The sequence below is a fragment of the Grampus griseus genome (genome assembly GCF_964374135.1).
Source record: "Grampus griseus genome assembly, chromosome: 7".
NCBI classification, from domain to species: domain Eukaryota; kingdom Metazoa; phylum Chordata; class Mammalia; order Artiodactyla; family Delphinidae; genus Grampus; species Grampus griseus.
The window spans coordinates 14275075-14290415 of NC_139001.1; the positions used below are offsets into that span (position 1 = coordinate 14275075).

Consider the following 15341-nt stretch of genomic DNA (forward strand, 5'->3'; position numbering starts at 1 on the left):
ATCTGTTTATCAAAGTGTGGGCATGACTTTCAAGGTAAGCATACCAGAAAATAATATGTATTGAACCAAATGTATGCTCTCATGGAGTGACAGGTTTGAAAATGGTATTAATCATGACTTAACACGAGATGCCTCCTGTTTTGAGAGCCAGTGATTTTTAGAAGAAAAATCATGCTTTGAATCTGTCTTTGCTCTAGTATGTTGTAGCTTAAGCAGATGAGGCTTTATAGACTTGGTGATTTCCTGAAGTATATTTTTAACTTGCTTTCAATCAGCTCTTTGAAAGAGTCAAACAAAGGGACTAGAAGAAATAAAAGGGGCCTCTCTGCTCCTCATCAGGAATGTCTTTGAGCAGATCAGATTAATCTCCCTGGAATAAGTACTTCTTTTCTTAATCGAACTTTTGGTTTTTAGTCTGCTTTTTATGTAGCTACTGTAGTAAGGTAAAAGAACATACAGAACTACTATCCTTGATAGACAGGATGAAAATATTGAATAATATTTAATTAAGAGTAATGACTTCATTCATGCTTTTACAGTAATGTCTTCAGTTTCTTGGGAATCAAATTAGCATCTGAGCAAAGTGAGGATCCTACAGCTCAGTTAAAAGTTAAAGTGGACTTATGTGTTCACTAAGTACTTTGAAATTCTTGACACTTGGTCAACGCCAAATGCTGTTTTTATTTCCAGTTTTAAGGTCAGATTCCTAACTATTCTTAAAGATACACTGCTTGGGACAGATGGCATTGTATCAGTTAGCTATTGCTGTGTCGCAAACCAACCGAAAATTCAGTGGCTTAAAACAACAAGTGTTATCATTGATCATGAGCCTGTGGGTTACCTAGACAGTCCATCTAGTCACAGCTAGGCTCACTTATACACGTGTTGGCCCTGCTCATCTTAGCCGCAGCCCTGTGGAGGACGGCTTCACCTGGCACAGTGGGGCTCTCTTCTGTGCGATCTCTCATCCTCCAGCAGGCTAGGCCCTCTTGTTCATGTAACCATGGTAGGCTTCCAAGAGAGGGCCTCTTTACTTAGAGCTGGCACTGCATTGCTACAACCACGTTCTTCTGGCCAAAGCAAGTCACAAGGCAGCCCATTTTCAAGATCAGAGAAGTAGTTTCCACCTCCTGATGGGAAGAGCTACAGAGTCACATTGTAAAGGGCATGGATGCAGGGAGGGGTAAAGAATTGGGCCCAGTTTTGCAACTTGCTACCTCAAGCACTTACATATTGAATCGTATACTGTAGTTGATCTTGAGGTAGTGAGAGATTTTGTTAGAATCACTGTACGTATTGAGCACAGAAGTCAGGATTTTTTTGAGCTAAGTGAGAATTTTGGAGTTAGACCTGGACTTTTCCACATTCTGCATTTATTTGGAGAAAAAAAGGAATTTAATGCTCCATGTTTCCTTATTGTTTAGGAGTTACTGCTTTGGAGGATAAAATGTAGAGTTTTCTGAATGGCCTTTAAAAAATTGTTCTCTATATTAATTAATTACCATATAAAGCTTCTTTGCTTTGAATGATTTACTTTGGTATTGTTTTGAAATGTGGATTTTCATCACCTTCTGGCAGAATAAGTAGACAGAGTTGGAAAATCTGATCCAGGCTGCTGTTGGTTTGTTTGATTTTAGGACTTTCTCCCTCCTGACCTCTGCCTCCCTAAGTATAAAATGGAGGTCTTGGCTGTCATCTTTGCCTTGAGGGTGTGGCATCATGTTCTCAACAGACTTTTCTAGATTCGCAGTGCATATGTAGAAGGCAGGAGGTAGCGTCTGTGCCACTGGAGCTCTTCTCTGGGAACTTTGAGAAGTTAAGCGGGGACACGTTTGTGAAGAGGCACGGTTTATTGCCCTGTATCTTTCAGGCCATCGAGTCCTGGGCCTTTTGGTGTCTGCTCTTTCCTGCCTTTCTGCACTGGACTTCTTTGCCCAGCTCTGCCCATTCTGCCTCTCTGCTCACTGCTCCCGGGGCATAATTGATGCTCTCGAGGCCCCGTCCACCCAGCACCTCTAGCCCTTGTGTCCAGGCCCTCGTCACTCCTCTGCACTGACCTCCGTGGGTGCAGCGGATCCCCTGACAGACTCCATGGGGGCACAGGGCCTCTTAGACTCTGCTGCACTGAAAAAAGGAAAGTGGCCGAGCCTATTTGAAACTGCCTCTGATTCTAGTGCCTGCAGCTGTGCCGGAGCTTCAGTCTGACCCCTGCTTTACTACTCAGCCTCCCTTGCTCTCAGTGGTTAATGATTTAACGGGCACACTCCCAGGGAGTGGACGATTTTTACATTTAGAATTTGAGATAGGTACACTTGAAAATCAGACAAGATAAGTCCTTATGTGCCTCAAGGCTTATGAGGAGGTGGTTAATTGTTGGTGGCCCTGCTGTTTTCCTGCTTCTCAGCTGCTCTACATCTTTTCTCTGGGAACCACCGCCCCCCCCCGCCCCGCCCCCCAGGAACCAGAGTCCTTGTCTGCCCCGGGGGCGTGTTCCCTTCTCTCCTTTCTGCCCTTCATCAGCCGCCTTGTCCTCCCTGCCCTCCCTGCCCAGCCTGACTACGCGTAGTTATGGAATTTAGTTCTATCATCTTATATTAAGCTTAAAAAAAAAAAACCAAAAATGGGCTTCCCTGGTGGCGCAGTGGTTGAGAGTCCGCCTGCCGATGCAGGGGACATGGGTTCGTGCCCCAGTCCGGGAAGATCCCGCATGCCGGGGAGCGGCTGGGCCTGTGAGCCGTGGCCACTGAGCCTGTGTGTCTGGAGCCTGTGCTCCGCAACGCGAGAGGCCACAGCGGTGAGAGGCCCATGTACTGCAAAAAAAAAAAAAAAAAACCTTAATATATTATAAACATTTTTTCATGGTTCTATGGTCTTCATAACTAATTTTACTGACTATATAGGCAATTAAATTCATGTGTCATTAATCCATTTCATTATTTAACATTTTCCCCTAACTTTACTCCTTTGAATAATGCTCATATGAACTTTTTAAAATATGTAGTCCTTTTTTTCATCTATTAAAAAATTTCTTCAGGATCAATTGCCGAGCCTGGAATTCCTAAATCAGTTTATTGTTGTTGTTATCATCATCATCATTGTTATTATTGTTATCATTATGATTAGGCAGGAAACGTGTCTCTCACTATATGGAGCAAAATTCTTGCCAAAGAATTAGCTCTAGTGCGCAGTGCTGACAGAAAATCACGAGAGCCCTAGAAACGGCATGTTGTTATTGTTTTCAGCTGTTCCTTTGCTTGGCCCTGCCCGGCAATACATTTTAAACACATTTCAGTCTGAAATATTTAAAATAAAGAAATACAATCCATCTTTGGCATTTCATTTATTTAGAGAATAAATAGATGATGATCCACCGCGCTGAACAACGAGACCAATAAGATGATGGTTTGATGTGCATACAGTGGGGCTGTAGTCTTACAGAGAGACTTCCTCTCATGTCTCCATGGAAATCGCTGCAGCCCTACATGAGTTCATGCTTCTCAACCTAGGAGGGCAAAGGAGACTAATGGTGCAGCCCTCCACAGGGACAGCAGGAGCGTGGGGAAGATTGAAAAGCACTTACAGTAGTGTAGGCTCTGAAAGAAATGACACATTTCCTTTCTAAGTACCTTCTGGAAAAATATCAGACTGTTGTTTTCAAAAGAACTTAAAAATAGATCTTGGCAAAGATGAACATGTTTCTAAGGTTCTGGTTTTAAGAAAAGATTTTTTTTCCAGATTGACGCAGTCTTGGAACATCAAACAAGATCCCTCTACTAGAAAAATGGGTAGAATAAGCAGCAGGCAAAACATAAAATGAGTTTAGGTGAGCGGGTGTAGGTTGTCAGAATAGTGAAGGAAAAGTTAAGCTGTTTTACTTCAGTCAGAGAGGGACTTAGACATTCATCTAGGCAGAAAATACTGTGCTTTTTGGAAAAATAAAGCCATCTGATCCTGACACTCTGGTGATTATATCGTTCATTAGTATCATCCTAGAGGTTTTTTTTGTTGTCTTTTTGTTTTTTTTGCAGTACGCGGGCCTCTTACCACTGTGGCCTCTCCCGTTGCGGAGCACAGGCTCCAGACGCGCAGGCTCAGCGGCCATGGCTCACGGGCCCAGCCACTCCGCGGCATGTGGGATCTTCCCGGACCGGGCCACGAACCCGCGTCCCCTGCATCGGCAGGCGGACTCTCTACCACTGCGCCACCAGGGAAGCCCATCCTAGAGTTTTTAATAGTTTGCTTCTGTAAAATGTTACTAAACTGTTTAATTGTGACTAGTGGATTTTGTTTCCAGTTTTCTGAATAGTAAATTTTTTTAGTTTGTGGAATTTGTGGATTTTTTTAAATAAACAGCCCAACTTAAGCCTGTTTTATAACCATTTTTTTAAACCAATGAGGCATGTCTGACTACAATACAAAACAAATTTCTATATTACCTAGTAGAAATTATACACCTTTGTTTAATATCATAGTTTCTTGAGAGTACTGGAGTATTAGGAGTTAAATTTAATATCATTTTGATTTTTATCTCAGAAGTGGGAGATTTTAATGCGTCCCCCAAGGAAGGGAAAGAGTTTGGCTCGAAAAGAGAAGGAAGGGAATTCCAGATAGAATGTGTGAGTACAGAGGTAGAGCCAACTCTCAAGGTCAGTTGCCTGATTCCCAAGCAAGGATGATGGTCTTCTCTCAGCCTGGATGTGATAAATAATTTCCAAATGAAACACCCCAAGAGATCATTTGTCTTGCCAATTTCCTAGTGTGTCAGCTGGGTGCAGACCAAATGGTAGTAACTGATGTTTGTCCTCCAAAGGAAATAATACTGTGTTTCAAAGATGCTGGGGTCTAGGTAGGTCCCGTTTTGACCTTGCACTAAGCTGCATGAAGTTAAAATTTGACTTTTCCAGGTTAGATGATTGGCTGGAAGAGACAGCCTTTAAGGTTTCCCGCTCACAGTGACTTCTGTGCTGTCTGAAATCACTCTTCTTTCAAGAGGACACAGGGAAAAGCATGTGCCTCTGAGGCCTCCATTGAGCTACCAGTGCATTCATGACCCACAACTTTTGGGGGTGATCTGGGGGCTTTTGGGCTACATCAGCATTCTGGTCTTTAGACCCTTAAAAAACCAGACAGATAGGTTTAATCCCTTTGAGTGAATGAAGGCGCTGTACGGTGCTCTCATCTTCAAGTACCTTGGCCTTTGCTGTCCTGTCTTTGCAAGTGGAGTAGAATCCTTGAACAGATTTAATGCTTAGAGGTGAGTTGGCCTTTGACTTCTTATAACTCCTGTTTCATCCCCTATGTTGAACATAAGTAATGAAACGTATCCATAAACATTCTGTACTAAGTAACATAAAATATAGTCAACAGAATGTAATATTGTGTTAGTAGTTCAGGCCTAAGGATCATCATTATAAGCTTCTATTGATTAATTTAGGTGAGGGAGGTCAGGCTGAAATGGTACCCATCCTGCAGGTACTGCCCAGATGAACTACTGCCTAGAGAGAAAAATCCTTGGTGGAGTGGTGAGGGAGGAGGGATTAGGACATAACCTGAGCTCAGCATATTTGGGGCATCTGAGGTTGAAAGCTTGCTGGGATGTAGGATCTGGGTCTGGGAATCATAATTACGTCAGTTGAACCCCTGATTTGAGACAACAATTGGTGGGCTCTGAACACAGGGGCAGTGGGATGCATGGTTCCTTGGGAGATGTAGCCAGTCGTCGACATGCCCGAGGTGGACCAGGGGGATGAGCCCACCACATAACCTGAAAGGAGGCTTCACTGAGGCATGAGTGATGAGGGCTGGACGGTGGTGGGCATGCTGAGAACAGAGACAAGGGCCAGTGTCCCAGGTAGGCATTACTGCTTACTTCTTAAAAAAACAAGCAAAAACCTGCAACACCGTTATCACACCTAAAGAAATAAGCAGTATTTTTTTTAATATATTTATTTATTTATTTATGGCTGCACTGGGTCTTCGTTGTTGGGTCTTAGTTGCTGCGCGCAGGCTTTCTCTAGTTGCTGCGAGCGGAGGCTACTCTTCGTTGCAGCTTCTCGTTGCGGTGGCTTCTCTTGTTGCGGAGCATGGGCTCTAGGCGTACAGGCTTCAGTAGTTGCGGCGCATGGGCTCAGTAGTTGTGGCGCACAGGCTTAGTTGCTCCGCAGCATGTGGGATCTTCCTGGGCCAGGGCTTGAACCTGTGTCACCTGCATTAGCAGGCGGAGTCTTAACCAGTGCGCCACCAGGGAAATCCCCATTAAATATTTTTCATAGCTTCATTTAAATGGTTTCAAACTAGAAAGATCTGTTCCATGAAAAAGTCTTAACCTCTGAGGTTTGTGGAAGAAGAAAACTAAATAATCATGAACAGTAACCAAGAACCCACAAATAATAACAGTGGTTTAAAACGTTACCTCAAAGAGTGTCAAATTTTGATTTAAGATGTCGAACTACAAACAGTAAAAAGTATAGGTCTGTTCACAGATGCTTTAGTCTGATCTTTCTTTCCCTTTTAATTTTGGTTGTGAACTTGAACTTTCTAGGGCTTCCTATCACAATATAGGTACTCCTGAAGGAGTCTGCCTGATTGCCTTGCCTTGTGAACTTCGTCACGTAGGATCTTGTTTAACGGTGCTTGAACGAAGAGACAGTGTCCGAGAGTCTTCATGGTGTCCCACGCAGACACAGTGTATGAGTACCTGTTTGCTTGCAAATAGCAAAGGTTACTCAGATTTGCTTAAGCCGCTGAGGGTGTTTATGGTGAGGATGCTGGGGCATCTGCCTCACAGAACCCAAGTCTAGGGAAATAGCGGCCTCAGGAGCAGCTGGCATGGGGAACTCTCCACCTGGACTGTCTCCAGCTCGCTACTGCTTCTCCTCTTCGGTCGGCTTCATTCTTTCCCTTTTATTAACGTACAAAATTCTCCAGTCCAACTTGCAAAATGTGTGACGAGAAGCAGTCATTTCAACTACTGGAGACATACTGATCTATTTCTGTCTCTCCTGGTTTCTGAGTTCCCGGGGAAGGAACTGACTGATCCCATTTCTGGTCTGGCCAGTTGTGATCAGAGGTGGGATGTAGAGAAAAATTCTGAGGGATTCAACTTGGCCGAAGGTTCCATCATGACCAGTTAGCAGTGGCTGGAAGATGCGTCGTGTTTTACAAGTGGCTGTTCCTACACTAAGACCTGTATGGCCAGTTCACCTTTAGAATAGCATGATTCCTGCTGTGCTGCCAGGTCGTCTTATTTATTTGGATGAATGAAAGTCAACATCTAGTCTTTATTTTCTTTTATTTAGCTCTAATCATGTACAGTAATCTGTAAGATATTAAGTACAGCTGGGCAGGTTCTGAAAGATGCATACACCCACGGCACCTACTCCCCAGAGCATTACCATGGCCCTAGAAGGTTCCTTCACATCCCTTCACTGCATTCTGTCCTCGCCCCCAGAAGTAACCACTATTCTGCTTTTTATCCTCATGGACCTGTCTTACTTGTCTTGAACTTCAAGCAGAATGGAAACACAGTGTCCACATTTAGCCTTACTGTATTTTAGTTCAAGGTTGCAACCATTAATTCAGTGCTGGCTGTGGGCCAGAATCTGTGTTGCCGTTAGAAATACAAGAGTGTGACAGAGCTGACAATAAGGGACACTGAGACAGGAGTCATGGCGAAGCCAGAGCACAGCTGTGCCGGAAAAGGCAGTGAGTGTCCTACTCTGAAGAGGAAGGGGCCCGGAGCTTCCTGGAGGTTCCATGAGTGCTGGAGAAATATTCCATAGTGTTCTTCTGAGGTGATAAGCCAAAGGATTAAACTTTGGCTGTTTTGGTCGTGTGTCATTTTCCTGCCTGTGTCCAGGATTTCCTCATCTCTCTGTGTGCGTTCTGGTGAAAGGAGAGGCTCAGAGACGGGTGTGGAAGGATTTCCTCCTGGGGCCGAGACGACTGGGAATTATCTGCGAACGAGCAGTGGTGTGGGCTCTGCTTTGTACGCACGTCTCTCCCAGTTCTCCAGGAACATTTTCTTTCCACTTACGTCTACGACTCTCATTTGGCTGAGACAGCCAAGCGACCCAGTTTGCAGTTTGTTGCCAAGAAAAGTAGTTAATAGTTCTCAGCTTTCTTTGTATATCATTATATATATAATGAACATTTTCCATAGTATTAAAGTTATTTAGAATCCTGACTCCTAGTTACTGCATAACTCGCCATGTATGGACATACTGTAGGTGACTATGTAATATGTGTGTGTGTATATACACATATATACTAGTATAAAGTATACCATGATGCTCTGTGTGTGTATGTTTCCAGTTGATTAATGTTATAAGGTCAATGGGAAACAATACTGAAAATAAAATAAAAAGTTTGCCTGGAGCAGAAAAGAAGGTAAAATGACTAAAGACTACTCGTTTTTTTCTTTGCTTTTCTCCACAGAACTATCCGCGTATGGCTGAAAAGAGACAGCGGTCAGTACTGGCCCAGCATTTACCACACAATGGCCTGTGAGTAGCTGTCTTTGAGGATTTAAATTTCAAAATTCCTGATTAAAAAAAATGCCGCTAGATTTCAAAATGAGCTTCTTAGTTGCCTAATACCTCTGGTAGGCTGTGTTAAACCACAGGGAGACTCCCTTTCCCTTGTGAATGAAGCTGGGTCTACCGGCTTAACTGAAGTGGACTTGAACAGAAGTGGAAAAAATAAAAGGAAGAGGAAAGCCTCCCACCTCCTCCATTTTCCTTTGTCTTCCTTTTGCCGACTTACATTAGTAGTAACTTTCTTCTTAGTGATAGCTGATATTGACACTAAAACAGGGCTCTGAACACTCTGCCTTCTTAACTGGCCTTTTGTCCAACTTTTTCATAAACTCTGGGTACTGTTGAGAGATTTGGTCCAGGGCACAACGCATTCTAAATGGAGATTTTTCTCAGTAGTCAAATATGTTCTAAAAATAAACCCTGACGATAAAGCTTTTGCATTGAGATTTTAGAACAGCCCTGAGATGTAGTGATATAAAATTACATTTAAATCCAGCCCTTCCTGCAGATCTAAGCAGCTTTGCATCCTTCTTTCCCACTTCTCCAACCTTTCTTGAAAAAAGTGCCTGGAAACCACCCAGGTCCAAGCTGGGGTTGTGTCCTGCCCCCCCCCAGTGGCCACACGGAAGGCATCCGTAGCTGCTTATTTCCTGGTGGTTTTGGTCCTTAATGAGGGCTTTTCCTCAGTTAAGGTTTCAATAATCAGAGGATCCCCTAGGAAAAGACAAAAGGCTCTGGAGCAGGCTTGACGGTTTGCTAGTGAGGACTGTTACGAAGTTCTCCAAAGAAAAGTGTTTGCTAGTTCCAGATGCTGTGGACACTGTTCATAGCTCCCTTGAGAGTTATTCCAGGGGCCGTGGAGTTTCTTACAAACACAGAGCTGCCAGTTATTCAGCAAATTCCTTATATCAGCTTGAGTCATCCTTCCAAGCACCTCCTTTCTTGGCTAGCACTTTCTCATTTGCACATTTATCGCAGGGTACGTGCAGGGTTTAGATCCTATAAGCATTTCCACAAATAATTAGTAGTTTATCAGGATTTTCATTTGTTCTGCCTTCTACCGACAGCTTGGGCAGGCTGGTTATCTTCTCTATCTTGATAGCCATTCAGTGAAAATGAAGTGGACTTTTTGGAATACTGGTATAAAGCCAACTATTATAAAAGGAACCAGAAAACTTTACCATATGCAGTGTGTTAAGACTACCTGAAACCCTAATCATGATTTACTATGCCAGGCAGTAGTACCTCCCGTCCTGTGTCCGTGTGTGTCTGTGGATTTGTCACCTTGGTTACTCAGTGTGAAATAGGAAGCGGCTGATGTCTTGTGAATGTGCTTATGGAGCCCATGTGATCAATTTACTTTGGGATTTTGAGGGAGCAGGACAGAGGTAGGTGGGATACTCTGGGCCTCTGAGCCTATCCTTTACCCAACTGAAAAATAAAAGGCTTCTCTTAGACAGTTAACTCCTTACTTCCAGTGACCCAGTGATAGATCTGATAGCTGGGAATAGCAACAGCCTGGGGACCTGCTACCTGTGCTGGGGGATGTTTTGCCGTCTTTGTGGACAGTCCTGCTAATGCTCTTGCTGTTATCCCTCCCTCCTCTCCATTACCCCGCACTTCATAATCTGGCCACAGCTCAATCTCCTGAGACCTCAACCTTGGAGTTCATGCTCTTAAGAACAGAGAGAGACTGAGATCGATTTTTGTCCAGTGTCTAGTTCAGTGACTCCTTGACTTGTATTTCCCCCAGATATTTAGTTCACTTTGTAACTGATTTCTCCCCCAGGGCACCAGAACCTAGCAGTAGCAGTGCACACTCTTCCTTGGCTGTTGGGTCTTGGGCACATGGCTTTGCTTTCTCTCTTGCCATCCCTTGCTACCTTGGCCTAACTGTACCCTCCAGAAGTAGCTTCCGGCGCTGTGGCTGGAAAGACTAGTAAAAACACAGCTCTGCTGTGGGTGACTGACACCTTCATGTTTGTATCTACACGTATGCAGCCTGTTGCTTCCAGATGCCTCTTTATCACCTCCATCTGGAACAATGTCTACTGATGAAATTGCAAGAACATTGCCAGAAGAAAACGGAATGAATGAATTTTGAGAAATAACTGCTTGTCTGTTTTATTTTAAAATTAAATGTGAAGTCTGAGAAGAAAAGGGCCGTGTTGGTTTTAAAAACTGTCTGCAGGTTGCCCGGCTGAGGCCGTTTTAGTGGTCATCCACCAGTTTGTTTCCTGTGACCTAACAGAGGTGATCAGTAAGCAAACCTTAGAATGTTGCTGTACGTGGACCAATTAGGATTCAGAACATTACCTCACATAACAAAACTAACTTTCAGAATCTGCTTTAGCTGAAGAAAAATGTAACTCTTAGTTTCTGTATCTACTATGTGCCTCATGCATTTTTGTCTTTTGGTACTATGTTATGAAACCATCACAACAGCTATATAAGGTAGATGATATTTTCACCATTTAGTAGACAAGGAAACTGAGGCCAGAGGTTGGAATTCCAGTTCATGCCCACCTGACTCCAAAACTGTGCTGCTCACCGCAATATGGGGTGGGTCCACAAACTTTTTCTGCAAAGGGCCAGACATAAACATTAGGCTTTATGGGCCAAACAGTCTCTGTGGCAACTTCTCAACTCTGCCATCGTAATGTGAAAGCAGCCATAAGGAATACATAAATGAAAGAGCCTGACGATATTCCAGAAAACCCTTTGTTTACAAAACTAAAGTTTTAAGCATATGATTTTGGACTGCAATGGTGCCTTTTTAAAAGGTCACTGATTTGAAAGATGATTTGTGTTTTGCTTATTTATAAAACTATGTGGGGCTTCCTGGTGACGCAGTGGTTGAGAGTCCACCTGCCGATGCAGGGGACACAGGTTCGTGCCCCGGTCCGGGAGGATCCCACATGCCGCGGAGCGGCTGGGCCCGTGAGCCATGGCCGCTGAGCCTGCGCGTCCGGAGCCTGTGCTCCGCAGCGGGAGAGGCCACAACGGTGAGAGGCCCGCGTACCGCAAAAACAAACAAGCAAACAAACAAAAGAAAACTATGTGAACATTCACATTAAAAAATATATATATATAGTTTATCTCAGTAGAAGCTTCCCTTCTAGGAAAAAAGCCAGGACATTTTTAGATACACAGCAAACTAGCAAGGCTTTTTTTAAAAAATATGTGAGAATTCTCTAGTCTTATAAAATTACTCAGCACATTGTAATTTTTACGCAAAAGATTTTAACATGTTTATGTACAGTTAGTTATAGGATTGGGCATAAAAAGAATTGAAAAGAAGCTTAAAACTAAAGCATTAAGATTTAGTACCAACTGAAAAGCAAGCAAAAATGATGACAGTGAATCTTTAAAATCATCAAAGAGATTTGATTTCTCAAAGATAATTTTATGCGTGGTTATTAAAAAGCACTTTTTATGAAGATACATATATCTTTGTGGTTATAATTCTTAAACATGATCGTTCTTTGTAGTTTGAAACATCAATATGGTGGATAAGGGTGTACAAACTTGTAGTCAGTTCTGATTGTTTTGTGTGTAGACAGTTTTGGTCTCTACATTTCAACGAGATAGTTTTTTGAATGCACCTGAAATGGTCTGATCACACAGCTAACTGTGTTTCTGCCTTTGAGTACGATTCAGTTTTGTAGTTTATTTTCTTCCTTTGGTGGAGAATATCAGCCATTGTAGTTAGAGAACTTTAAACTGTTTTCAAATGGTAACTTCATTTATAAGATTTTTCTCTTTTACTTTTTTTAAGAAGTTTTATTTCAAAATAAACTCGTTTGTTTATTTCCTAGCATGCATTTCTTTCCACAGTCAATTAAAATTCTTAAGCCTGAAGTGAACCCAAACATTTCTTTTTCCAAATGTTCCATTTTCTAAATCACTTTAATTCTGATTTTTAGCAGAGGAGACGGTTTAGAGTTTCTCCTTTGTGAAACTCATTCTCTGGCCCATGCTTTCTGGCAGAAGACTATGTAGAAGCTGGAAGAGGGGTGCATACCTGGGAAGAGTCGGGGCTGTCCTAGTCACATGACATGCTGTGGGCAAAGAGACATGTCTTCCCCTCACAACGCGTTACCACAAACTGGGGTTGTATGAGTCATCGCAAAACGGAACATTTTTTTCATCATTGGGAAAAAAAACCAAGTAATCCCAAAGTGGCTTTCCCAGCTTGCTCACATGCCACGGAAAGGAAATTGTGGTGCCGGGAACCCTTCTTTCCACAGATACCAGGTGCTGTTTTACCTGTGATGGGGAAGCGGGAGGGGCAGGATGACCTGTGGAATTTGGGTAGCAGATCACCTACTCTAAGCACTGGACCCCAGACCTTTCCAGAAACAGGTGGGAGTTTCAAGCAGATGAAACTTCATGGAGCTCGCTTCACCCAAAGTTATAAAAGTAACTTGGAAGATTGTTCAAGTTTTACACTAAGACAACAGAATTTTAGTAATATTTCTGTTTATAAAGTGTTTTTGCCCTCTTTCTTTGAACCTAAGTTTTATGGCTCTTTTTAATAATGTCCCTGGAACAATGACTCACCATGCTTAGCTTTGCGCGTAACGTGGTCTTTGTCTTTCTGGCAGCTCCTTGCTCGGCCATGGCTTACCATCATGACAGCAGACGGATATTTGTGGGCCAGGATAACGGAGCCGTGATGGTAGGTAGCCTCCAGGATGTATTCATTATACTGACCTCCTGTGTTCACTCCTGTTGGACAGTGTAAATAAAGCTAACAATGAATGCCTGCTTGTTTGGCATTAGAAAATGTTTCATCCGGTACAGATGTTAGGCCTAAAAATGGATTAATTTTAGTTAGTGCTTAATTGTAAACTACAGATCTTCCTCAACTTACTGATAAACCCTGATAAATCCATTGTAAATTGAAAATATCATAAGTTGAAAATACATTTGGGACTTCCCTTGTGGAGCCGTGGTTAGGAATCCTCCTGCCAATTCAGGGGACACGGGTTCGATCCCTGGTCCGGGAAGATCCCACGTGCCGCAGAGGAGCTAAGCCCATGCGCCACAACTACTGAGCCTGTACTCTAGAACCTGCAAGCCACAACTACTGAGCCCGCGAGCAACAACTACTGAAGCCTGCGCGCCTAGAGCTCGCAACAAGAGAACCCACAGTAATGAGAAGCCCGTGCACCGCAACGAAGAGTAGCCCCTGCTCGCCACAACTAGAGAAAGCCCGCGCTCAGCGACGAAGACCCAACGCAGCCAAAACTTAAAAAAAAAAAAATTAATTAATTAATAAAAAAAAGAAAATGTATTTAATACACTTAATCTACTGAATATCACAGCTTAGCCTAGCCTACCTTAAACGTGCTCAGAACACTTACATTAGCCTACAGTTGGGCAAAATCACCTAACACAAAGCCTATTTTATAATAAAGTATTGAATATCTCATGTAATCATTGAATACCATACTGAATGTGAAGAACAGAATGGTTGTGTGAGTCCAGAATGATGGTAAGTGTGTTGGTTGTTAACCTTCATGGTCACATGGCTGAGCGGGGCTGCGGCTGCCCCTCCCCAGCATCATGAGAGAGGATCGTATGGCATATCAGTCACCTGGGAAAAGATCAACATTAATCGAAGCGTGGTTTCTACTGAAGGCGCATTGCTTTAGCACCATCGTAAAATTGAAAAATCGTAAGTTGAACCATCGTAAGTCAGGGACCATCTGGAGTTCCATGGAGCTCTGAATGCTGTCATGATTGATGGTTTGGTGCTCAGTCTAGCCCACAAAGTACAACCTTCGTACAGGGGACGTGAGTCCTGTAGCAGCCCTGATCCCTGAACCCGTGAAGGAGGAGGCTGGGGCAAGGAAAGTGTGGGAGAGAGCGTATGTGTGTGTGTGTGTGTGTGTGTGTTTGTATGTGTATAAGGTGAGAAGGAAGGAAAATAAGACTAGGGACTAGTCATTCAACCAACAGCTCATATAACTCTTTGAGTCTCTACATCTCAAACTGTCTTTGGTGAAGGACCAGATAGTTAAATTTTCAGTTTATTATAGATTAGTATTTTTGTGGGTCTAACTGTGTGTGTATGCATATATTTAATGGAGATGTAATTCATATACCATAAAAGTCACCAGTTTAAAGTGTGCAATTCATTGGTCTTATAGTGTAGTTACAAGATCATGCAACCGTTAATACTCTAATTCTACAACATTTTTATCAGCTCCTCCAACCCCCGAAAAAAAGAAATCCCGCACCCATTAGCAGTCACACTACAGTCCCCTTTCCTTCAGCTCCTGGCAGTAACTAATCTACTTTCTGATTCAGAGATTTGCTTATTCTAAACATTTTATGTAAATAGAATCATATAAGGTGTATATCCTTTTATGCCTGGCTTCTTTCACTTAGCATAATATTTTCAAGGTTCATCTATGTTGTAGCTTGAATTAATACTTCATTCCTTTTTGTAGTAGAATAATATTCTGTTACATAGATTATACCACACTTTGTTTATCCATTCATTAGTTGATGGATAGTTGGGTTGTTTCTACCTTTTGGCTATTATGAATAATACTACTATGAATAGTCGCATAACAGTTTGTGTGTGAACCTAAGTTTTCAATTTTATTGGGTATGTACACCTAGGAATGGAATTGCTGGGTCATATGGTAACTCTGTACTTAACTTTTTACAGAACTGCCAAACTGTTTTCCAAAGTTGCTATACCATTTTACATTCCCAACAGCAGTATATAAAGGTTCTAAGTTTTTTACATATTTACCAACACTTGTTATTTTCTGGGTTTGTTTTTGT

The 15341-nt window shown here is 42.7% G+C and overlaps 1 protein-coding gene across 2 annotated transcripts in view; it reads left to right on the forward strand.

The window, feature by feature from the left end:
- WDFY1 (WD repeat and FYVE domain containing 1) overlaps positions 1–15341 on the forward strand; it is a 47263-nt gene that overhangs the window by 8353 nt on the left and 23569 nt on the right. For both annotated transcript variants that reach the window (XR_014296994.1, XM_082658446.1), the window contains exons 2-3: positions 8437–8504; positions 13145–13218. Coding sequence is in view for 1 of the 2 variants with exons in the window: in XM_082658446.1 (XP_082514572.1) it covers positions 8437–8504; positions 13145–13218 (142 nt within the window). In the remaining variant the exon portion in view is untranslated. The remainder of the gene's footprint in view (positions 1–8436; positions 8505–13144; positions 13219–15341) is intronic.